At 44.5% G+C, this 24,910-nt stretch overlaps 1 protein-coding gene across 2 annotated transcripts in view; it reads left to right on the top strand.

Annotated features, from left to right (window-relative positions):
* Positions 1–267: 267 nt before the first annotated feature.
* Positions 268–24,910, top strand: part of LOC139368962 (syntenin-1-like) — a 29,478-nt gene continuing 4,835 nt past the window's right edge. The window contains exons 1-4 of one of the 2 annotated variants that reach the window (XM_071108493.1): positions 268–461; positions 9,526–9,577; positions 18,528–18,639; positions 22,456–22,556. In XM_071108493.1, coding sequence (XP_070964594.1) covers positions 9,527–9,577; positions 18,528–18,639; positions 22,456–22,556 — 264 coding nt within the window. In that variant the 5' untranslated portion in view covers positions 268–461; position 9,526. The remainder of the gene's footprint in view (positions 462–9,525; positions 9,578–18,527; positions 18,640–22,455; positions 22,557–24,910) is intronic. The other variant, XM_071108494.1, reaches the window with a different exon arrangement.

Here is a 24,910-nt window from a genome sequence, read left to right on the forward strand (position 1 = left end):
GTGACAAATAAAATTAGATTTGATTTGATTTGTAGAAGAGTGGCAAAATTGCTCCACAGTAGTAGTAGTAGCAGCACTATGCCCCATTTTCCACTGACGAACAGTTACTGAACTAACTAAATTCACAGATTGTCTTTAACCACCTCATATCGCACAATTTCAAGTACTTGCGAAAAATCTTGAAATTGAGATATTCCTGACCATAGCTGCATGCATTATGTATGTCTGCATTATGTATGTATGCCCTGAGACGGCAACAGCTGATGGGCGGTCATTGGTTGTGTCACCGCCTCTGATTGACTTGGGTTTTCTAGACCAGGACATTAGCGGTGACTCAGAATATCACTTCTCAACAGCGGTGCTTTCGTCCCAAGTACGAAGCAGAAAAAGGAGTATAGTAACTAAAAGTCAGAGTTTTTTTTCTCCCCCCCCTGAGACATTCACCATCAAACACTTTTAAGGTGAGTTTACATATGTCCAACAACATTTCCCGTTAGCTAGCGTAGCTCTCCCGGTTAGCTAAATACTGTTAGCTTGCTAGCAAATGTATCGAAACAAAGGTGGTGATTGAACGTAAGTGGGTAAAGTTATTCACCAGCGACGTGTTAGCCGAGATTGGAGGAATAAAGAAAACAGTAACATATTGTCTTGATACATTTAGCTAACTAGGTAACCAGTTAACCTAGGTATCTCATCGTTTAGCCACAACTTCTTGTTAGTTAGCTGATGAAAATCTGTAGCTAGTTTAGCTAGCATATATATATATATATATAACTAGCCAAGTTAGCTATAGCGAGATGCACTGTGCCTTCCATGTGGTTGTCTTTTATCATATGGTGTCACAGTGAGGCTATTAGCCTGGCCAGGTAAGTACAGTTAACTGGCTAGCAAACTACATATTCAGCTACATACCTAACTAATGTTTCAACTATATTTGTTTACAAATGTTAATTAAATCTCAATGTTTTTGAAACCTCTGACTCATGACATCATGTGATTTCTTGACTCATGCTACACAAATGTCTGTCACACTAGAGAGATGTGTAAATTACCCCCCCCCCCCCCTGTATGGAACGTTTTAATTGTATTTTTATTGAATATTTAACTAGACATCTAGGTTAATGTTTGGGAGAATCTCAACCTTTCTGATTTAGAAGCGTATAGTGAGTGAGTGACCTAGGTCAATCTAGTCACTGATCAGCTCAGACAGCACTGAAACAGATTAATGAATATGGATGTCAATGCTTTAGTTCAGTGTAGCTTCGTCCTGCGAAATAGCCATTTTAAATTACCATTTTATATCAAATAAAAAATAAGTAACTTTTAATGTTGCAAATGGGTAGCCATCTGTAAAATAAATTAAAAGTCAAAATTGTTACTATAAATGGTCATTTTAAATGGCCTAGTTGAGGGATGAAGCTAACTTCAGTACTGTAGGACTGCACAGAAGAACATTCTGAATGGGGTAGCTAGGCATATATTTTATCACAACTTGGTAAACACTGGTTGAAAACAAAGAGGAAGGTGAGAGGACATAAAACATGTTATTAGTTATAATAGTGGACCTTGTGATCATTGTCATAGTCCCCCCCCCCCCCCCCCCCCTTCTCTGGCCGGTGGTGGTGGTTGGGGTGGGGGGCACATTTCAAGGCACTTCCCATGTTTTCATTTGGTGTTCAGAGACATAATGGAGTGTGTCTCTCTCTCTCTCTCTCTCTGGTCTGTAAATTGGGTGTGTAGTGTACAGTAGTCTTGACTTTAGTAATGTGATTGTTGGGCATGTTTAGCTTGGCTCAGTGATCGTGCTAAATGTTCACATGATGTGTTTAATTTTATCACTTGTTTTTAAAACTTTGTAGTAGTGTCAACCACCTGTTAGTAGGAATGTGTTAGTAGGGTTATGTCTTTTCACAATTGTGTGTTGTCCTTTGTCTTGTATGTTGTTCTTGTAGAGGAACAAGGATTTGGCTATTTTCATGGTGTGTGGTTTGACAGTGCTTCACGTGTAGGAGTGAGTATCATTTGCATCAATGTTGTGGGATAGGGTGTATACACGTGTTTTTTTTGTTCTAAGTTTGCTGTGTGTTGTGTAGTTTTTTTTTCATTTTGTTGTGTGTGTGTGTGTGTGTGTGTGTGTGTGTGTGTGGGGGGGGGGAGAGAACTTGGACATTGACACTGACTGTGGTCGACATGGTAGCAGTGTATCTTTGACTACCTCTAAAGTTCCTGTTTCCTGTTCATGGCTTATCTTGGGATTTATTCACAAAGTGGGATGCCACAGTGTATAATATAAAAAAGGAACAGCATGTGACATGAACATCTCTCTTGTACTTTTCCTTTTCAACACCATTCTCAACAACACACTGGAGACACCAACTTATAAACAAACCGTCATTCACAGTGATTCTGATGTCGTACCGGAAATGCGACCAGACCAGTTCATGTCTTCTCTTCTTCCCGGAATGACCCGTATGGCTCAGGTGACATCTTAACGAATGTACGCATAGGCCTACGGAAACAATTTGATCAGAAGGACACCATAGCCAAAGGCCTGGTCCTTAAAGGCAAGGCTTGTATGTTTGAGTAGTTGAGGATGATGATGATGACGATTAGTCATTCATAAGTGACTGGGCTCTTACTCCTCGGCATGGTAGGTGTCTACTGTAGACTCTGGGACAGTTTCACCTGCCACACCCTATAGTACAGCTGATCTCTATTTACTCTGTACTGGAAGTGTGTACTCTGTCATGTGATGCACTCTTGTCATTCTCTCCCTCTCTCATTCCCCCTCTGTCATTCCCTCCCTCTCTCTCATTCCCTCCCTCCCTCTCTCTCATTCCCTCTCTCTCATTCCCTCTCTCTCATTCCCTCTCTCTCATTCCCTCCCTCTCTCTCATTCCCCCTCTCTCTCATTCTGTCTTTCTCTTTCTATTGGTTGTAAGTGAGCTTTTAGTTTCTTGTTAACTCTGGCTGTAGACCTATCTCTTCCAGGAAAAGGGAAACTGCTCTCTCATCCTGTTTGTCTCTTGCTATTCCATTAGGCCTAGATCCATTAGTCCACCCTCAGTCCTGTGATTATGCTAGTTTTCCATGATAACTTGTGTGTATTTGTTTACCAGCTTTGAGAGAGCGGAGGCTCAGTACCAAAACACAGACCATATCAGCCCCAGTACATACTGTACATTGCCTTCAGAAAGTATTCATACCCAATTACTTATTCCACATTTTGTGTTACAGCCTGAATTCAAAATTGATTAAATATACTTTTCTCTACACACAATACCCCATGATGACAAAGTTAAAACATTTTTGCAAATTTATTGAAAATGAAATGACATAAATATCAAATTTACATAATTATTCACACCCCTGAGTCAATACTTTGTAGAAGCACTTTTGGCAGTGATTAGAGCTGTGAGTCTTTCTGGCTAAGTCTCTTAAGAGCTTTCCACACCTTTGCCCATTTATTCCAAAAATAATTCTTCAAGCTCTGTCAAGTTGGTTGACCATTTTCAGGTCTTGCCGTAGATTTTCAAATCAAAACAGTAAATCGGCCACGCAGGAACATTCACTGTCTTCTTGGTAAACAACTCCGGTGTAGATTTGGCCTTTTGTTTTAGGTTATTGTCCTGCTGAAAGGTGACCTCATCTCCCAGTCTCTGGTGGAAAGTAGACTCAACCAGATTTTCCTATTGAATTCTGCCTGTGCTTAGCTCCATTCTGTTTCTTTTTTATTCTTGAAAAACTCCCCCGTCCTTAACGATGACAAACATACCCATAACATGATGCAGCCACCACTATGCTTGAAAATATGGAGACTGGTACTAAGTAATGTGTATTGGACACTTTGTATTCAGGACAAAAGGTAATTGCTTTGTAACATTTTTTGCAGTATTACTTTAGTGCCTTGTTGTAAACAGGATGCATGTCTTTTAATATTTTTATTATGTACAGGCTTCCTTCTTTTCACTCTGTCAATTACAGTTGAAGTCGGAAGTTTACATACCCTTAGGTTGGAGTCATTAAAACACGTTTTTCAACCACTCCACAAATGTCTTGTTAACAAACTATAGTTTTGGCAAGTCGGTTAGGACTTCTACTTTGTGCATGACACAAGTCATTTTTCCAACAATTGTTTAGACCGATTATTTCACTTATAACTCACTGTATCACAATTCCAGTGGGTCAGAAGTTTACATACACTAAGTTGACTGTGCGTTTAAACAGCTTGGGACGTTCCAGAAAATGATGTCATGGCTTTAGAAGATTCTGATAGGCTAATTGACATAATTTGAGTCAATTGGAGGTGTACTTGTGGATATATTTCAAGGCCTATCTTCAAACTCAGTGCCTCTTTGCTTGACATCATTAGAAAATCAAAAGAAATCAGCCAAGACTCCAGAATTGTTTGTTTTTATAGACCTCCACAAGTCTGGTTCCTCTTTGGAGCAATATCCAAACGCCTGAAGGTACCACGCGCACTATTGTTTGTACAGATGAACAAGTATAAACACCTTGGGACCACACAGCTGTCATACTGCTCAGGAAGGAGACGCGTTCTGTCTCCTAGAGATGAACGTACGTTGGTGCGAAAAGTGCAACTCAATCCCAGAACAACAGCAAAGGACCTTGTAAAGATGCTGGAGGAAACAGGTACAAAAGTATCTATATCCACAGTAAAACGAGTCCTATATCAACAACCTGAAAGGCCGCTCAGCAAGGAAGAAGCCACTGCTCCAAAACCGCCATAAAATAGCCAAACTATTGTTTGCAACTGCACATAGTGACAAAGATCGTACTTTTTGGAGAAATGTCCTCTGGTCTGATGAAACAAAAATAGAACTGTTTGGCCATAATGACCATCGTTATGTTTGGAGGAAAAAGGGGGAGGCTTGCAAGCCGAAGAAGACCATCCCGTGAAGCATGGGTGGCAGCATCATGTTGTGGGGGTGCCTTGCTGCAGGAGGGACTGGTGCACTTCACAAAATAGATGGCATCAGGAGGAAGGAAACTTATGTGGATATATTGAAGCAACATCTCAAGACATCAGTCAGGAAGTTAAAGCTTGGTCGGAAATGGGTTTTTCGAAATGGACAATGACCCCAAGCATACTTACAAAGTTGTGGCAAAATGGCTTAAGAACAACAAAGTCAAGGTATTGGAGTGGCCATCACAAAGCGCTGACCTGAATCCTATAGAACATTTGTGTACAGAACGAGCAAGGATCCTACAAACCTGACATAGTTACACCAGCTCTGTCAGGTGGAATGGGCCAAAATTCACCCAAATTATTGTGGAAAGCTTGTGGAAGGCTACCTGAAAAGTTTGACCCAAGGTAAGCAATTTAAAGGCAATGCTATCAAATACTAATTGAGTGTATGTAAACTTCTGACCCACTGGGAATGTGATGAAAGACATAAAATATTAAATAAATTATTATTCTCTCCTATTATTGAAATTTCACATTCTTAAAATAAAGTGGTTATCCTAACTGACTGAAGATAGGGAATTTTTATTAGGATTTAATGTCAGGAATTGTGAAACTGAGTTTAAACGTATTTGGCTAAGGTGTATGTAAACTTCCGACTTCAACTGTATGTTAGTATTGTCATTTGTGGAGTAACTACAATGTTGATGTTTTTCCTATCTTAGCCATTAAACTCTAACTGTTTTAAAGTCACCATTGGCCTCATGGTGAAATCCCTCACGGTGAAATTTCCTTCCTCTCCGGCAACTGAGTTAAAAAGGATGCCTGTATTTTTGTAGTGACTGAGTGTATTGATAGACCATCCAACGTGTAATGAATAACCTCATGCTCAAAGAGCTATTCATGTCAGCTTTAAAAAAATACCCATCTACCAATAGGTGCCCTTCTTTGGGTGGCATTGGAAAACCTTCCTAGTCTTTCTGGTTGAATCTGTGTTTGAAAACCACTGCTCAGTTGAGGGACCTTACAGATAATCGTATGTGTGGGGTACAGAGGTAAAACACCAATATTGCACACAGTGAGTCCATGCAATGATTTGTTAAGCAATTAAAAAAAAAAAAATTATGCTCGCCATAACAAAGGGGCTGAATACTTATTGACTCAAGACATTTCAAATATAATTGTATTTTTTTTTTTATCTCAAAAAACACAATTCCATTTTGACATTATGGGGTATTGTGGGTAGGCCAGTGACCCCAAAAAATCTTACTTTAACCCATTTTAAATTCAAGCTGTAACATAACAAAATGTGGAAAAAGTCTAGGGGGTGTGAATACTTTCTGAAGGCCTTGTACCAGGTAGAAACCACCACAAGCTTCCTCAATAGGTTTCAGTGTTAATAGATGTAATGTACTTTCTTGTTTTTAGTTGATAGAAACTATTTTATGTTCCTTGACAAAATCTTTATGACGTCAATGTTTTCTTCTTGATAGTAGACTTCCGGAGATCAAAAGCCCAGCTCCTTGAGATATGTTTTGCTGTGTTGCTCGTTCAGTGACTGGGGACAAGGCAGCAGTACAAACGGGCTGCAGGTTGATGCTTACATAACATGTTTTTTTAACTGATGGCGTGCCCTGGGGGATTGCTGTGTGTGAACAATGACACATTCTGCCTGTTGTATGTTTTGACTGTTACAAACGGAAATGCTCAAATCAACCTACATTGTTTTACATGTCGAGGTTCGGTAACCTTGATGTTATGAAAATGCTTTTAGAACATAATACAATTATTTTTTCGAGCACCTAGCTCAGGATAGAAAGATGTGGCCTCGGCGCCTAGCTCAGGATAGAAAGACGTGGCCCCGGCGCCTAGCTCAGGATAGAAAGACGTGGCCTCGGCGCCTAGCTCAGGATAGAAAGACGTGGCCTCGGCGCCTAGCTCAGGATAGAAAGACGTGGCCTCTGCGCCTAGCTCAGGATAGAAAGACGTGGCCTCTGCGCCTAGCTCAGGATAGAAAGACGTGGCCTCGGCGCCTAGCTCAGGATAGAAAGACGTGGCCTCGGCGCCTAGCTCAGGATAGAAAGACGTGGCCTCGGCGCCTAGCTCAGGATAGAAAGACGTGGCCTCGGCGCCTAGCTCAGGATAGAAAGACGTGGCCTCGGCGCCTAGCTCAGGATAGAAAGACGTGGCCTCGGCGCCTAGCTCAGGATAGAAAGACGTTTCCACACTACAGACCCAGCGTTAGTACATACCCGTGTTTGATCTCAGACTGTCTCGCAGCCGGCTGTGACCAGGAGACGCATGAGGCGGCGCAGAATTGGCCCAGCGTCGTCCGGGTTTGGCCGGCCGGGATGTCCTTGTCCCATCGCGCTGTAGCGACTACTTGTGGCAGGCCGGGTGCAGGCACGCTGACTTTGGTCGCCAGCTGTACAGTGTTTCCTCCGACACACTGGTGTGGCTGGCTTCCGGGTTAAGCTAGCAGTGTGTCAAGAAGCAGTGGGGGGGGTGGGGTCGTGTTTCAGAGGACGCATGGCTCTCGACCTTCGCCTCTCCCGAGTCCGTACGGGAATTGCATTGATAGGACAAGACAGTAACTACCAATTGGCTATCACAAAAAAAAGGTGTAAACAAAATATTATAAAATAAACCACTTGCAAACGTTTTTGAGCTCATTCAGCTGTAGGCTACATTAGTGGTTTTTCACATGGACAGGGGCATCATATGAACTGTTACTCAACATTAGCAAGCTAGCTGAATGCATGATGTCCACAATAACAATGCCGGTAGCTAGCATAGAATTACCCTGTATAGTCCAGTCAACCCACTTGCACATGTTTTTGTTCATTCAGCGAGCAAGGTTTAGCTGTGTTAAACATTGCAGTAGTTTTGACATGGGCATTGGCTCGTACTGCGTTAGCATATGTTAGCTAGATAGTTAACAACATCAAGGTTAGTATTCTAACTGCATGGTAATGCCGACAATAAGTCACTTTTGCAGGCAGATCGTGTACACTAGGCATAAAACGTTATCCAATATGGTTTGCAGTGAGGGATTTCAGATGTGCCAAACCTAGGAGAAGCTAGCTAGCTGGGCTAGAAAGAGCTGGCTAGAAAAACAAGTATTCAGTCAATGCTATTTTATTTAACTTGGCAAGTCAGTTAAGAACAAATACTTATTTACAATGACGGCCTACCCCGTACAACGCTGGGACAACTGGGAGTCCCCATAGGGCGGCTGATAATCACGGCCGGTTGTGTTACAGCCTGGAATCGAATCGTGGTCTGTAGTGTCACCTCTTGCACTGAGATGCACTTGGGAGCCTCCTTCTAGATAGCTAGGTGTCTGCTCTGCAAGAGTTCGCTCCAGACATGTAGTGTTGCTAACAGTGTCCACTTTTATTAAATCAATTGCAGCTAGTTGTGAGACTAGATTTTTTTTAACCTTTTATTTAACTAGGCTAGTCAGTTATGAACAAATTCTTATTTACGATGAAGGCCTAGGAATAGTGGGAACAGAACAGCCTTCTTCGGTTACCAAATGATGCTGCCAATGTCGCTAGGCTACCTAGCAAAATATCAATGGTAGCTGAGCTTGCCGTGGTTTCGGACTAGTTGGCTAGCTAGCCCACCTTGCACGGTGTGTGTGTGTGTGTGTGTGTGTGTGTGTGTATTTTTTTTGTCAATTTATCGTTCATACCATGTTACCTGGCTAGTCTCTTAATTAACAGGATAGCCTTCTATAAAGGCACTTATTTTCATAATTTTTGTATTGTCAAAATGTCAAACATTCTCAATGAGGCTACAAACATGCAATCTAATCTGGGCTGTTTGTCAGACGAACCATTCAAGTGATGTCATTGATGACACGTTATCAAGATGGAGGCACGCAGTAGTCAGATGAGGCCATTTTTAAAAAAGGTTTTAACATTAAATGTGAGCTTTCTGCATTTTTAAGGGTAGGAACATTCTTTATCACATTTTTGTTATCAAAACCACCTTAACTTACTACAGTCATTTTCTAGCCTACATTGTTTGTTCTAGAACTCGCCCAGCCTACAGTATGTGGATAAGAAGGGTATCTCTGACTTGTTTGCTTGCTAGTTAGGTCTTTTATAGAGTGTTCTGACCACACCCACTTCTCAGCTTACATCACATCTTTGTTGCCGTTAGCTACCCTTCTCTCTCTTTTCCGTCTCACAATAATGAAAGGATGAGTGATGATGGGAAGGGGTCTGGAAGTGCAGAAATGGATCATGGTGGATTAGTGGTGAAAAACTTAAGCCTCAATTGAAAAACAGGAATCTCATTATGAGCTTTATGGCCTGGGAGTCCCCATGCCATGTGTGTCACTCTTTCAGGGCTGTGTATGGGCACGGGTCTATGGACAGACGGACAGACAGACCGCTCTGTTCTCCAACTCTCTCTCTGTGTGGTCCATAGCCCCCCCTCTCTGATCCTGTCTTCCGACACATTTTTCTCAGCTAGTGATCTGCCATCAAAGATTAGCAGTTTATGGGTGAGATTCTCTCTCATTTTGTATTGTGTTATTTACTCTTCTCATGCCAACATTGACAGTTTCCTTTGTGTTCTTCCCACAGAATGTCGCTGTATCCATCCCTCGAGGATCTTAAGGTGGACAAGGCCATGAAGGTAAGGAAAACCCAGTATCGGACAGAATACTGGACTTTTTTTTAAAAGTAGGCTACTCTGACCTCCTCCCGGGTGGCTAAAACCAATTGAAACATTCAAATGAAAATCGACCGTGTTCTTTGTTAAAAGAGAGGAAGAAAAATACGAAGCTTCAGCCAACTTGTTCTAATGTCCATTATATTTTTTCTAGGCAGCAGGTAGCCTAGCGGTTAAGAGCGTTGGGCCAGAAACCAAAAGCTTGCTGGTTTGAATCCCCGAGCCGACTAGAGTGAAAAATCTGTCTGTGCCCTTAATTAAGCAAGGCTCTTAACCCTAATTGCTCCTGTAAGTTGCTCTGGATAAGACCGTCTGCTGACTAGAATGTAATGTCTAGTGACATTTTATTTTCCAAATGTCAGTGTTCTGGTGTCTGTTACTCTGTCTAGGCAGGTGTTCTAGTGTCTGTTACTCTGTCTAGGCTCCAGGTGTTCTAGTGTCTGTTACTCTGTCTAGGCTGCAGGTGTTCTGGTGTCTGTTACTCTGTCTAGGCTGCAGGTGTTCTGGTGTCTGTTACTCTGTCTAGGCTCCAGGTGTTCTAGTGTCTGTTACTCTGTCTAGGCTGCAGGTGTTCTAGTGTCTGTTACTCTGTCTAGGCTGCAGGTGTTCTAGTGTCTGTTACTCTGTCTAGGCTGCAGGTGTTCTAGTGTCTGTTACTCTGTCTAGGCTGCAGGTGTTCTAGTGTCTGTTACTCTGTCTAGGCTGCAGGTGTTCTGGTGTCTGTTACTCTGTCTAGGCTGCAGGTGTTCTAGTGTCTGTTACTCTGTCTAGGCTGCAGGTGTTCTGGTGTCTGTTACTCTGTCTAGGCTGCAGGTGTTCTAGTGTCTGTTACTGTGTCTAGGCTGCAGGTGTTCTGGTGTCTGTTACTCTGTCTAGGCTGCAGGTGTTCTAGTGTCTGTTACTCTGTCTAGGCTGCAGGTGTTCTGGTGTCTGTTACTCTGTCTAGGCTGCAGGTGTTCTAGTGTCTGTTACTCTGTCTAGGCTGCAGGTGTTCTGGTGTCTGTTACTCTGTCTAGGCTCCAGGTGTTCTGGTGTCTAGGCTGCAGGTGTTCTAGTGTCTGTTACTCTGTCTAGGCTGCAGGTGTTCTGATGTCTGTTACTCTGTCTAGGCTCCAGGTGTTCTGGTGTCTGTTACTCTGTCTAGGCTCCAGGTGTTCTGGTGTCTGTTACTCTGTCTAGGCTCCAGGTGTTCTAGTGTCTGTTACTCTGTCTAGGCTCCAGGTGTTCTAGTGTCTAGGCTGCAGGTGTTCTAGTGTCTGTTACTCTGTCTAGGCTCCAGGTGTTCTAGTGTCTAGGCTGCAGGTGTTCTAGTGTCTGTTACTCTGTCTAGGCTGCAGGTGTTCTAGTGTCTGTTACTCTGTCTAGGCTGCAGGTGTTCTGGTGTCTGTTACTCTGTCTAGGCTGCAGGTGTTCTGGTGTCTGTTACTCTGTCTAGGCTGCAGGTGTTCTAGTGTCTGTTACTCTGTCTAGGCTGCAGGTGTTCTGGTGTCTGTTACTCTGTCTAGGCTGCAGGTGTTCTGGTGTCTGTTACTCTGTCTAGGCTGCAGGTGTTCTGGTGTCTGTTACTCTGTCTAGGCTGCAGGTGTTCTGGTGTCTGTTACTCTGTCTAGGCTGCAGGTGTTCTAGTGTCTGTTACTCTGTCTAGGCTGCAGGTGTTCTAGTGTCTGTTACTCTGTCTAGGCTCCAGGTGTTCTAGTGTCTGTTACTCTGTCTAGGCTCCAGGTCTTCTAGTGTCTAGGCTGCAGGTGTTCTAGTGTCTGTTACTCTCTAGGCTGCAGGTGTTCTGGTGTCTGTTACTCTGTCTAGGCTGCAGGTGTACTGGTGTCTGTTACTCTGTCTAGGCTGCAGGTGTTCTAGTGTCTTGTTACTCTGTCTAGGCTGCAGGTGTTCTAGTGTCTGTTACTCTGTCTAGGCTGCAGGTGTTCTAGTGTCTGTTACTCTGTCTAGGCTGCAGGTGTTCTAGTGTCTGTTACTCTGTCTAGGCTGCAGGTGTTCTATCTAGTGTCTGTTACTCTGTCTAGGCTGCAGGTGTTCTAGTGTCTGTTACTCTGTCTAGGCTGCAGGTGTTCTAGTGTCTGTTACTCTGTCTAGGCTCCAGGTGTTCTAGTGTCTAGGCTGCAGGTGTTCTAGTGTCTGTTACTCTGTCTAGGCTGCAGGTGTTCTAGTGTCTGTTACTCTGTCTAGGCTGCAGGTGTTCTATCTAGTGTCTGTTACTCTGTCTAGGCTGCAGGTGTTCTAGTGTCTGTTACTCTGTCTAGGCTGCAGGTGTTCTAGTGTCTGTTACTCTGTCTAGGCTCCAGGTGTTCTAGTGTCTGTTACTCTGTCTAGGCTCCAGGTGTTCTAGTGCCTAGGCTGCAGGTGTTCTAGTGTCTAGGCTGCAGGTGTTCTAGTGTCTGTTACTCTGTCTAGGCTCCAGGTGTTCTAGTGTCTGTTACTCTGTCTAGGCTGCAGGTGTTCTAGTGTCTAGGCTCCAGGTGTTCTAGTGTCTGTTACTCTCTCTAGGCTCCACGTGTTCTAGTGTCTGTTACCCTGTCTAGGCTGCAGGTCTTCTAGTGTCTAGGCTGCAGGTGTTCTAGTGTCTGTTACTCTCTAGGCTGCAGGTGTTCTAGTGTCTGTTACTCTGTCTAGGCTGCAGGTGTTCTAGTGTCTGTTACTGTCTAGGCTCCAGGTGTTCTAGTGTCTGTTACTCTGTCTAGGCTGCAGGTGTTCTAGTATCTGTTACTCTTTCTAGGCTGCAGGTGTTCTAGTGTCTGTTACTCTGTCTAGGCTGCAGGTGTTCTAGTGTCTGTTACTCTGTCTAGGCTGCAGGTGTTCTAGTGTCTGTTACTGTCTAGGCTGCAGGTGTTCTATCTAGTGTCTGTTACTCTGTCTAGGCTGCAGGTGTTCTAGTGTCTGTTACTCTGTCTAGGCTCCAGGTGTTCTAGTGTCTGTTACTCTCTAGGCTGCAGGTGTTCTAGTGTCTGTTACTCTGTCTAGGCTGCAGGTGTTCTAGTGTCTGTTACTCTGTCTAGGCTCCAGGTGTTCTAGTGTCTGTTACTCTGTCTAGGCTGCAGGTGTTCTAGTGTCCGTTACTCTGTCTAGGCTGCAGGTGTTCTGGTGTCTGTTACTCTGTCTAGGCTCCAGGTGTTCTGGTGTCTGTTACTCTGTCTAGGCTCCAGGTGTTCTGGTGTCTGTTACTCTGTCTAGGCTCCAGGTGTTCTAGTGTCTAGGCTGCAGGTGTTCTAGTGTCTAGGCTGCAGGTGTTCTAGTGTCTGTTACTCTGTCTAGGCTCCAGGTGTTCTAGTGTCTAGGCTGCAGGTGTTCTAGTGTCTGTTACTCTGTCTAGGCTCCAGGTGTTCTAGTGTCTAGGCTGCAGGTGTTCTAGTGTCTGTTACTCTGTCTAGGCTCCAGGTGTTCTAGTGTCTAGGCTGCTGGTGTTCTAGTGTCTGTTACTCTGTCTAGGCTGCAGGTGTTCTAGTGTCTGTTACTCTGTCTAGGCTCCAGGTGTTCTAGTGTCTAGGCTGCTGGTGTTCTAGTGTCTGTTACTCTGTCTAGGCTGCAGGTGTTCTAGTGTCTGTTACTCTGTCTAGGCTGCAGGTGTTCTAGTGTCTGTTACTCTGTCTAGGCTCCAGGTGTTCTAGTGTCTAGGCTGCTGGTGTTCTAGTGTCTGTTACTCTGTCTAGGCTGCAGGTGTTCTAGTGTCTGTTACTGTCTAGGCTCCAGGTGTTCTAGTGTCTAGGCTGCAGGTGTTCTAGTGTCTGTTACTCTGTCTAGGCTCCAGGTGTTCTAGTGTCTAGGCTGCAGGTGTTCTAGTGTCTGTTACTCTGTCTAGGCTGCAGGTGTTCTAGTGTCTGTTACTCTGTCTTGGCTCCAGGTGTTCTAGTGTCTAGGCTTCAGGTGTTTTAGTGTCTGTTACTCTGTCTAGGCTGCAGGTGTTCTAGTGTCTGTTACTCTGTCTAGGCTGCAGGTGTTCTAGTTTCTAGGCTGCAGGTGTTCTAGTGTCTGTTACTCTGTCTAGGCTGCAGGTGTTCTAGTGTCTGTTACTCTGTCTAGGCTGCAGGTGTTCTGGTGTCTGTTACTCTGTCTAGGCTGCAGGTGTTCTGGTGTCTGTTACTCTGTCTAGGCTGCAGGTGTTCTAGTGTCTTGTTACTCTGTCTAGGCTGCAGGTGTTCTGGTGTCTGTTACTCTGTCTAGGCTGCAGGTGTTCTGGTGTCTGTTACTCTGTCTAGGCTGCAGGTGTTCTGGTGTCTGTTACTCTGTCTAGGCTGCAGGTGTTCTGGTGTCTGTTACTCTGTCTAGGCTGCAGGTGTTCTGGTGTCTGTTACACTGTCTAGGCTGCAGGTGTTCTAGTGTCTGTTACTCTGTCTAGGCTGCAGGTGTTCTAGTGTCTGTTACTCTGTCTAGGCTGCAGGTGTTCTATCTAGTGTCTGTTACTCTGTCTAGGCTGCAGGTGTTCTAGTGTCTGTTACTCTGTCTAGGCTCCAGGTGTTCTAGTTTCTAGGCTGCAGGTGTTCTAGTGTCTGTTACTCTGTCTAGGCTGCAGGTGTTCTGGTGTCTGTTACTCTGTCTAGGCTCCAGGTGTTCTAGTGTCTGTTACTCTGTCTAGGCTGCAGGTGTTCTAGTGTCTGTTACTCTGTCTAGGCTGCAGGTGTTCTGGTGTCTGTTACTCTGTCTAGGCTCCAGGTGTTCTAGTGTCTGTTACTCTGTCTAGGCTGCAGGTGTTCTGGTGTCTGTTACTCTGTCTAGGCTGCAGGTGTTCTAGTGTCTGTTACTCTGTCTAGGCTGCAGGTGTTCTGGTGTCTGTTACTCTGTCTAGGCTCCAGGTGTTCTAGTGTCTGTTACTCTGTCTAGGCTGCAGGTGTTCTAGTGTCTGTTACTCTGTCTAGGCTCCAGGTGTTCTAGTGTCTAGGCTGCAGGTGTTATAGTGTCTGTTACTCTGTCTAGGCTCCAGGTGTTCTAGTGTCTGTTACTCTGTCTAGGCTGCAGGTGTTCTAGTGTCTGTTACTCTCTAGGCTGCAGGTGTTCTAGTGTCTGTTACTGTCTAGGCTCCAGGTGTTCTAGTGTCTGTTACTCTGTCTAGGCTGCAGGTGTTCTAGTATCTGTTACTCTTTCTAGGCTGCAGGTGTTCTAGTGTCTGTTACTCTGTCTAGGCTGCAGGTGTTCTAGTGTCTGTTACTGTCTAGGCTGCAGGTGTTCTATCTAGTGTCTGTTACTCTGTCTAGGCTGCAGGTGTTCTAGTGTCTGTTACTCTGTCTAGGCTCCAGGTGTTCTAGTGTCTGTTACTCTGTCTAGGCTGCAGGTGTTCTAGTGTCTGTTACTCTGTCTAGGCTCCAGGTGTTCTAGTGTCTGTTACTCTGTCTAGGCTGCAGGTGTTCTAGTGTCTGTTACTGTCTAGGCTCCAGGTGTTCTAGTGTCTGTTACTCTGTCTAGGCTGCAGGTGTTCTACTGTCTGTTACTGTCTAGGCTGCAGGTGTTCTAGTGTCTGTTACTGTCTAGGCTGCAGGTGTTCTAGTGTCTGTTACTCTGTCTAGGCTGCAGGTGTTCTAGTGTCCGTTACTCTGTCTAGGCTGGGGGGGGGGGGGGGGGGGGTGTACCCTCATACTGTAAGAGTTGTACACACAGTGAGTTAGGACTGTGCACTAATTCCAAAAAGCTCTGGGAGACTGTAAAGTCTATGGAGAAGCATCTTTTTACAGCTGGCCATGCTTTCCACCTGGCTACCACTACCCCAGTCAACAGCTCTGCACCCCCCACAGCAACTTTCCCAAGCCCCCCCCCCCCACTTCTCTTTCACCCAAGTTCTGAAAGAGCTGCAAAATCTGGACCCTACAAATCAGCTGGGCTAGACAATCTGGACCCCCTCTTTCTAAAATGTTCTTCCCAAGTTGTTGCAACCCCCATTACCTATTACTAGCCTGTTCAACCTCTTTCGTACCGTCTGAGATCCCTAAAGATTGGAAAGCTGCCGCGGTTATCCCCCTCTTCAAAGGGGGAGACACTCTAGACCCAAACTGTTACAGACCTATATCTATCCTATCCTGCCTTTCTAAGGTCTTCGAAAGCCAAGTTAACAAACAGATTACCGAACATTTCGAATCCCACTGTACTTTCTCCACAATGCAATCTGGTTTCCGAGCTGGTCATGGGTGCACCTCAGCCATGCTTAAGGTCCTAAACGATATCATAACCGGCATCAATAAAAGACAGTACTGTGCTGCCGTCTTCATCGACCTGGCCCAGGCTTTCGACTCTGTCAATCACAGCATTCTTATCGGCAGACTCAAAAGCCTTGGCTTCTCAAATGACTGCCTTGCCTGGTTCACCAACTACTTCTCAGAGTTCAGTGTGTCAAATCGGACGGCCTGTTGTCCGGACCTCTAGCAGTCTCTATGGGGTGTGCCACAGGGTTCAGTTCTCAGGCCGACTCCTTTCTCTGTATATATCAATGATATCGCTCTTCCTGCTGGTGAGTCTCTGATTCACCTCTACGCAGACGACACCATTCTGTAAACATCTGGCCCTTCTTTAGACACTGTGTTAACAAACCTCCAAACGAGCTTCAATGCCGTACAACTCTCCTTCCGTGGCCTCCAACTGCTCTTAAATGCTAGTAAAACCAAATGCATGCTCTTCAACTGATTGCTGCCCGCACCCGCCCGCCCAGCTAGCATCACTACTCTGGACGGTTCTGATTTAGAATACGTGGACAACTACAAATACCTAGGTGTCTGGTTAGACTCTTAACTCTCCTTTCAGACTCATATTAAGCATCTCCAATCCAAAATTAAATCTTGAATCGACTTCCTATTTTGCAACAAAGCCTCCTTCACTCATGCTGCCTAACATACCCTTGTAAAACTGACTGTCCTTACCGATCCTTGACTTCGGCGATGTCATTTACAAAATAGCTTCCAACACTCTACTCAGCATATTGGATGCAGTCTATCACAGTGCCATCCGTTTTGTCACCAAAGCCCCATACTACCCACCACTGCGACCTGTATTATCGTTGGATGGCCCTCGCTACATATTCGTCGCCAAACCCACTGGCTCCAGGTCATCTATAAGTCTTTGCTAGGTAAAGCCCCGCCTTATCTCAGCTCACTGGTCACCATAGCAACACCCACCCGTAGCATGCTACCCAGCAGGTATATTTCACTGGGCATCCTCAAAGCCAACTCCTCCTTTGGCCACCTTTACTTCCAGTTCTCTGCCAATGACTGGAACGAATTGTAAAAATCACTGAAGCTGGAGACTTATCTCCCCCCACTAACTATAAGCATCAGCTGTCAGAGCAGCTTACAGATCACTGCACCTGTACACAGCCCATCTGTAAATAGCCCACCCAACTACCTCATCCCCATGTTATTTTTTGTTGTTGTTGCTCTTTTTGCTCCCAGTATCTCTACTTGCACATTCATCATCTGCACATCTATCACTCCAGTGTTAATGCTAAATTGTAATTATTTCACCACTATGGCCTATTTATTGCCTTCCCCATCTAACCTTACAATACCCTGTACATTTTTTTATTTAACCTTTATTTAACCAGGAAGGGCTCATTGAGATTAAAATCTCTTTTTCAAGAGCGCCCTGGCCAAGATGGGCAGCACCAAATCATTACAAAAAAATTACAGACAGACAACATGAAAAACTACAAGTAATCTAGTAAAAACCATTGAATTCACAAGGGTATAAAACAGCAAATTAAAAACATTGACAGGTCAGGGAATCGGCCTCAAAATCCTTCATCGGTGATTTAAAAACACCAATCGGGACAAGTTCTTCCAGTTTAAAAGTATTTTGTAAGGTGTTCCAAGACGATGGTGCAGAGTACATAAAAGCCCTTTTATCAAATTCAGTTCGGACATTTGGAACAGTTAGCAGGATAAAGTCCAGCGAACGAAGAGACGACCCACCACATTTCTGAACAATACAAATTAAAAATGCACAAATAAAAAGTTAGTAAACCCAAAATGGCTTTGTAAATAAAAGTATCCCAGTGACTGAGCCTACGAGTGGCTAGAGAAGACCAGCCAACCCTGGTATACAAAGTGCAGTGGTGCATAGTGTTTTGCAGTTTAAAATAAATCTCAAAGTGCCATGGTAAAGAGTGTCAATTGATCTCAAACACTGAGCAGAAGAATTCATATATAAAATATCCCCATAGTCTAGTAAAGGCATAAATGTAGCTGACACTAGCCTCGTTCTGGCTTCAAAAGAAAAACAGGCCTAAAAGAAAAAAAAAAAAATCCCAATTTCAGCTTCAATTTCAATGTAAGTTGTTGAATATGCAATTTAAAAGAGAGGCCGTCATCAATTAAAATTCCAAGATATTTATATGAGGTTACAACCTCAATCTCCATGCCCTGACAGGTAGTCATAGGTGAAAGGCTCAGAGGTCTATTTCTTGCATTAGAAAACACCATTAGTTTATTTTTATCAGTATTGAGGATAAGCTTCAATTGACACAAGGTATGTTGAACAGTATAAAAAGCAGTTTGCAAGCTCTGGAAAGCTTTTGTAAGAGATGAGGCACAACAGTAAATAACAGTAAGATCAGCATAAAAATGAAGTTGTGTATTTTGGACATTTTTGTCTAAATCATTTATATAAATAGTGAATAAGAGAGGACCAAGTGCAGAGCCTTGGGGCACACCATTCAAGACCATTCAATTTAACAGACATAAGCCCATCAAATTGACATAGATTTTTCAATTGTGTTATCGTCTGCACGTTTGTTTATCCCATGTGTAACTCTGTTGTTTGTGTCGCACTGCTTTGCTTCATCTTGGCCAGGTCACAGTTGTAAATGAGAACTTGTTCTCAACTTGGCCTACCTGGTTGAATAAAGGTGAAAATGAAAAAAAAAAAAAAATATATATTTAGTTTCAGTGTGGTGACTTAATAAACATCTTTACTGTCTTTCTCCTAGGCTCAGACCCAATTGGCCCATACCACTGCTACCCCAGCCATCGCTGAGGGGACCTACCAGCCGCAGGCTGCTGTGCTGGGGATGCCGTCATCAGGGGAGTCCACCGGCTTCTGTGAGGCCTATACCATGTTAAAGGGACACCTCTGGACTTCCACAGTGTCATATGAACACGTGGATACCATTTTTGTTATGTCTTCCAGTCATTGCACTTAAGTTACTGTGCAACTTCCTTCAAACTGCACGCAGAGAAACGTTGAGTATCACAGACCATGTTCTGTAGTTTCCCTGTTGGTTTGCCCTCCTCCAGACCAGGGTGTTCCTATTTACAAAACTTCTCAGAGTAGGATTGCTGCTCTTTGGATCAGGTCCTTCCGTGTCCATGTAATCTTATTCATTATGATCTGAAAGGAAACACTGATCCTAGAGCAGCACTTATACTCTGAGACACTTTATGAATACAGTCCCCTGGTCTCTCACTTTCTTTCTACTCTCCCTTTCGTCTCTTGGTTTCCCTTTCCATCTTTGTGTCTGTTTTGGGGCTCTTCTCTGAATCAGGCTGTTGTTCGTGGTGAAAGGCCTTTTGGCTCTGTAGTGTGGTGTTGAGAGGAGATAAAGACAGGCTGAGGATTAGAGGCAGTTGGGAGTATGGGGTCTTATTGAATGTTCTTTAGCTCAGCTCCTACTCTGTGGATCGGTCTCCGCTCAGTCTGTGTCTTTCATTGAGTGAGGGTGAAATGGGCAGGGAGACCACAGTGAGCAGGGATTCCAATAGAGGGAGGGAGGCAGGACTACCATATAAAAGGGAGGTGGACAGGGCCCACACAGGGAGGGGAAAAAAAGGTGGTTTTCTGCTCTTTTTCACTTGTTCCCCCTCTTCCACTCTCTCATTCTCTCTTTCTCAGTATGGGATGTGCTCTGGGCTTTGGTTTTCTCCCAGTGGAGCTAGCTAATGGTTGACATGGAGACGGCTGGCCTGGTAGCAGCGCTGGGAGGGGAGTTTTCTTCCTCAGGCCTGAAGGGGACAGACAGGAAAGGTGGTGAAGGAAATGGCCCTGCATGACATCACCACTGGACCTCATCCCAACCACAGCTCTCTCACTGCCGCCCGCTTCCTCATTTCCTCCAATCATGTCTTATCTCTGCATCCCCTCTCATTGCTCTCCCTTCATTCCCTCACACATCACCACCTCTGTTCTCTTATTACACACCTCTGTTCTGTCATTACACATCACCTCCTCCTCTGTTCTGTCATTACACATCACCTCCTCCTCCGTTCTGTCATTACACATCACCTCCTCCTCCGTTCTGTCATTACACATCACCTCCTCCTCCGTTCTGTCATTACACATCACCTCCTCCTCCTCTTCTGTCATTACACATCATCACCTCCTCTTCTGTCATTACACACCTCTGTTCTGTTATTATACACCTCCTCCTCCTCTGTTCTGTTATTACACACCTCTGTTCTGTTATTACACACCTCCTCCTCTGTTCGGTTATTACACACCTCTGTTCTGTTATTACACACCTCTGTTCTGTTATTACACACCTCCTCCTCTGTTCGGTTATTACACACCTCTGTTCTGTTATTACACACCTCTGTTCTGTTATTCATCTTTCATATATTTTCATTTTCTCCTTAAAAAAAAATCCTTCTCTCTTACATTTTCTTAATTCTTCCTCTCGGCAAATGTCCCCATGCTGTGATCTGTAGAGGCCAGGTGTGAGGTCAGGCTCAGCCCCGGTGATCCGTAAGGGCCAGTGTTGTCGTCAGGCTCAGCCCCGGTGATCCGTAGGGGCCAGGGGTGAGGTTAGATGAAAGAGTAAAACTAACACTGAGACATCATTTAATCCCTGGGGTTTACATACCACTGCAACTCTGAGAGGAAATGGTATTGCAGATTACACCAGGCCAAGGTCAGTTCATATCCTGTATTAGTTGAGTGGTAGTTGTGTGTGTGTGTGTGTGTGTGTGAGAAGAGAGGCCAATAGTTAAATTATTAAATGAGTATGTGTGTTAACCAAACCAATGCGTAGACTGAGCAGTGCTTGGTCTTTATATATTTTTTTCCTGTCCAATAGGAAGAGATCCTCTAATGATGCGTGTAGGCGGTGGTTAGTTTAATCACTGACAGCAAATTCGTCTCCCATACAGCATCTGTGGACCGTGTGGGTGGATGTTCTGTGTCAATCATTTGTATTCCTTAGTTTGAACCAAAAATAGTGTCCTATAGCCTATGCCTTTTAATGTTTATTGTGGGGGTGCTGTGTGACTGTCTGGCTTATCGTGTCAATCTCCCACATGCCTTGGTATACACGTGTCCTTTAACTTTCCACCCAAACTTTATTCCTAAAAACATATTTATTGTTTTTCACATTTTACGATCATAAATAGTTCACATGAATACAATTCAACAGTCACATCAATAGTTTTGAGTTCATAATTACATAATTTACAGATGTAATAGTCGGTCTTATTTCTTTTTTTTTTTTTATATTCTGTTTTGATTTGTAAAAAAAAAAAACAATGTTCATAATGCACCTTGTCTTACAGATGTTACTGTCGACCGTAAACCTTTAGTAATGTCGACCGTAAACATTTAGTAATGTCGACCGTAAACCTTTAGTAATGTCGACCGTAAACATTTAATGTCGTCCAAGTCGACTGTTAACCTTTAGTAATGTCGACTGTTAACCTTTAGTAATGTTGACTGTTAACCTTTAGTAATGTAGTCCACGTCGACTGTTAACCTTTAGTAATGTCGTCCACGTCGACTGTTAACCTTTAGTAAAGTCGTCCATGTGAAATATCAAAGACACAGTAAAAGACAGACTTGGGATTTGGAAAGTATTCAGACCAATTCCCTTTTTCCACAAAAACAATTTCTTCAATCTATAATGACAAAGCAAAAACATTTTTATTAAAAATAAAAAACATAAATATTTTATTTACGTAAGTATTCAGACCCTTTGCTATGAGACTCGAAATTGAGCTCAGGTGCATCCTGTTTCCATTGATCATTCTAGATCCCTGTTCACCCATGACTGCATGGCCAAGCACGACTCCAACACCATCATTAAGGGGCTGTAGTGGAGCAGGTTGAGAGCTTCAAGTTCCTTGGTGTCCAACAAACTTTCATGGTCCAAACACACCATGACAATTGTGAAGAGGGCACAACAAAGCCTATTCTCCTTCAGGAGAAGATTTGTCATGGGTCCTCAGATCCTCAAAAAGTTATACTGCTGCACCATCGAGAGCATCCTGACTGGTTTCATCACCGCCTAGTTTGGCAACTGCTCAGCCTCCGACAGCAAGGCACTACAGAGGGTAGTTCGTACGGCCCAGTACATCTCTGGGGCAAGCTTCCCGCCGTCCAGCACCTCTATACCAGGCGGTGTCAGAGGACCCTAGTCCCAGCCACCCTAGTCATAGACTGTTCTCTCTGCTACCACACGGCAAGCGGTACTAGTCCAAAAAGCTTCTAAACAGCTTCTATCCCCAAACCATAAGACTCCTGAACAGCTAATCAAATGGCCACCTGGACTATTTGCATTGCCCCCACCCCCATTTTTACACTGTTGCTACTCTGTTTGTTACCCATGCATAGTCACTTTACCTCTACCTACATGTACATATTACCTGGACTAACCGGTGCCCCTGCACGTTGACTCTGTACCGGTACCCCCTGTATGAAGCCTCGTTACTGTTATTGCTCTTTTAATTATGATTTTTTTTTTTAAACTTCAGTTTATTTTAGTAAATACTTTCTTAACACTTTTCTTCTTCTTGAAACTGCATTGTTGGTTAAGGGCTTGGAAGTAAGCATTTCACTGCAAGGTCAACACCTGCTTTGTACTAGGTGCGTGTGACAAATAACATGTGATTTATTTTTTATTTTTATATTAACTGTGTGTTGTTATCTCCTAGCCCTGTACCCTAACCTGGAGGAGCTGGGAGAGTACATGGGCCTGAGCCTCGACAGTGATGAGGTGCAGAGGAACATGGCCTCGGTGCCCATGGCAGACAATGTAAGTTGTGCGTGTGGAGGATTTAGGCCTACTTCTTGTTGCTGATGTATGTCAGATGGTGTCCCTATGTGTCTGTAATGAAGGATGTCAGTTGTGACCTCATTTCAGCGGTACTTCCTCCTCATTGGCTGAGTGAGGGATAAGATGCCTGAATGTCATATTATGTAAGGTTTATTTTTACTGGGTGATATTTCCTCTGTGTGATGCTCAGACGTCAGCAGAGCAGACCCCAGTGCCATCAGGCCAGCTAACACCAGTACACAACACATCTTGTAGGTCTCTGGAGAAGACCGCACGGCCCTGGATGAAGTTCCCTCTGCTTCACAAAAACATGCTGAAGTGTATACACGGCGACTCAGACTGTAGTTAGTAAATATACATTCAAACGAGAGAGATTACATTCAAACCACAGGGTTCAACGAGAGAGATTACATTCAAACCACAGGGTTCAACGAGAGAGATTACATTCAAACCACAGGGTTCAACGAGAGATACTTGAGCTTGATTTGGTTCGTCAGAGTTGTACATGAATGAGACATGTAGCCTAGGTTTTAGGGTGAGGCAGGAGGGACAGTGGTTTTGGATGAGCTCTCAGTAGTGGACTCATAGTGTCGGGACGATACCAGTATCTGTATTGCAAAAATGAAAACACAAAGCTAACCGAACTCTTTGGTCCTTTTTAAAAACCTGCTGTATGTCAAATATTGTGTTCTATAACCTGGAAAATAAATACATGTGACTCTGGATGACAACATGTTTGTTTCCAACATTAGGGTTGTGTTCTTAAAGAAGTTAAATCCGCTTTGTGTTTTGTTTCCTTGCCACGATACTAACTCGTGTTGCGATACTGGTGTCGTCCCGGTCCTACGGACTCCTAGCAGGCTCTTTAGAAATCGGAATACAGGCCTCAAGAGTGGTGCCGTGGTCTAAGGCACTGCGTCACAGTGCTAGCTGTGCCACTAGAGATCCTGGGTCCCAAGTCCAGGCTCTGTCGCAACCAGCCGCGACCGGGAGACCCATGGGGCAGAGCACAATTGGCCCAGCGTCGTCCGGGTTAGGGGAGGGTTTGGCTGGCAGGGATGTTCTTATCCCATCCGGCACTAGCGACTCCTGTGGCGGGCATGGCGCAGTGCACATTGACACAGTCGCCAGGTGTACGGTGTTTCCTCCGACACATTGGTGCGGCTTGCTTCCGGGTTAATCGGGCATTGTCTCAAGAAGCAGTGCGGCTTGGTTGTGTTGTGTTTCGGAGGACGCATGGCTCTCGACCTTCGCCTCTCCCGAGGCCGTACGGGAGTTGCAGCAATGAGACAAGACTGTAACTACCAATTTGGATACCATGGAAAAAGAAAGAAAAAAAGAAACCAGAGTACAGTGTAGCATAGCACTGTGTTCCCAGAGCAGCACTGACGGACTCCTCAACAGCCTGGAGTGTCTGGGAGGCCTCTGCTCCTCTTTAGTGAGTAGGCTAGTGGGCGTGTCTGGGAGGCCTCTGCTCCTCTTTAGTGTGTAGGCTAGTGGGAGTGTCTGGGAGGCCTCTGCTCCTCTTTAGTGAGTAGGCTAGTGGGAGTGTCTGGGAGGCCTCTGCTCCTCTTTAGTGAGTAGGCTAGTGGGAGTGTCTGGGAGGCCTCTGCTCCTCTTTAGTGAGTAGGCTAGTGGGAGTGTCTGGGAGGCCTCTGCTCCTCTTTAGTGAGTAGGCTAGTGGGAGTGTCTGGGAGGCCTCTGATCCTCTTTAGTGAGTAGGCTAGTGGGCGTGTCTGGGAGGCCTCTGCTCCTCTTTAGTGAGTAGGCTAGTGGGCGTGTCTGGGAGGCCTCTGCTCCTCTTTAGTGAGTAGGCTAGTGGGCGTGTCTGGGAGGCCTCTGCTCCTCTTTAGTGTGTAGGCTAGTGGGAGTGTCTGGGAGGCCTCTGCTCCTCTTTAGTGAGTAGGCTAGTGGGAGTGTCTGGGAGGCCTCTGCTCCTCTTTAGTGAGTAGGCTAGTGGGAGTGTCTGGGAGGTCTCTGCTCCTCTTTAGTGAGTAGGCTAGTGGAAGTGTCTGGGAGGCCTCTGCTCCTCTTTAGTGTGTAGGCTAGTGGGAGTGTGTGGGTGATCTCTCATACTGCCTTGTATCATGTCCACTGACATTTACTTCTCTCACTCACTTTAGAACACAAAAAATAACAATTCTAGAAAATAATAATTCTAGAATCTGGCAAATGTACAGTCCGAGTCCATTTTATAACATAGGAGTGAGAACTAAAAGCAAGTCTATTTTCTATAAGATCTTTGGGGGGATGTTTAGCAAGTGAAAATTCTACTGGTTAACCTGGAAATGGTACAGTCAATCTCCCACATATTGATGGTAAAGTTCCATCTC

Source organism: Oncorhynchus clarkii, chromosome 16, assembly GCF_045791955.1.
Source record: "Oncorhynchus clarkii lewisi isolate Uvic-CL-2024 chromosome 16, UVic_Ocla_1.0, whole genome shotgun sequence".
NCBI classification, from domain to species: domain Eukaryota; kingdom Metazoa; phylum Chordata; class Actinopteri; order Salmoniformes; family Salmonidae; genus Oncorhynchus; species Oncorhynchus clarkii.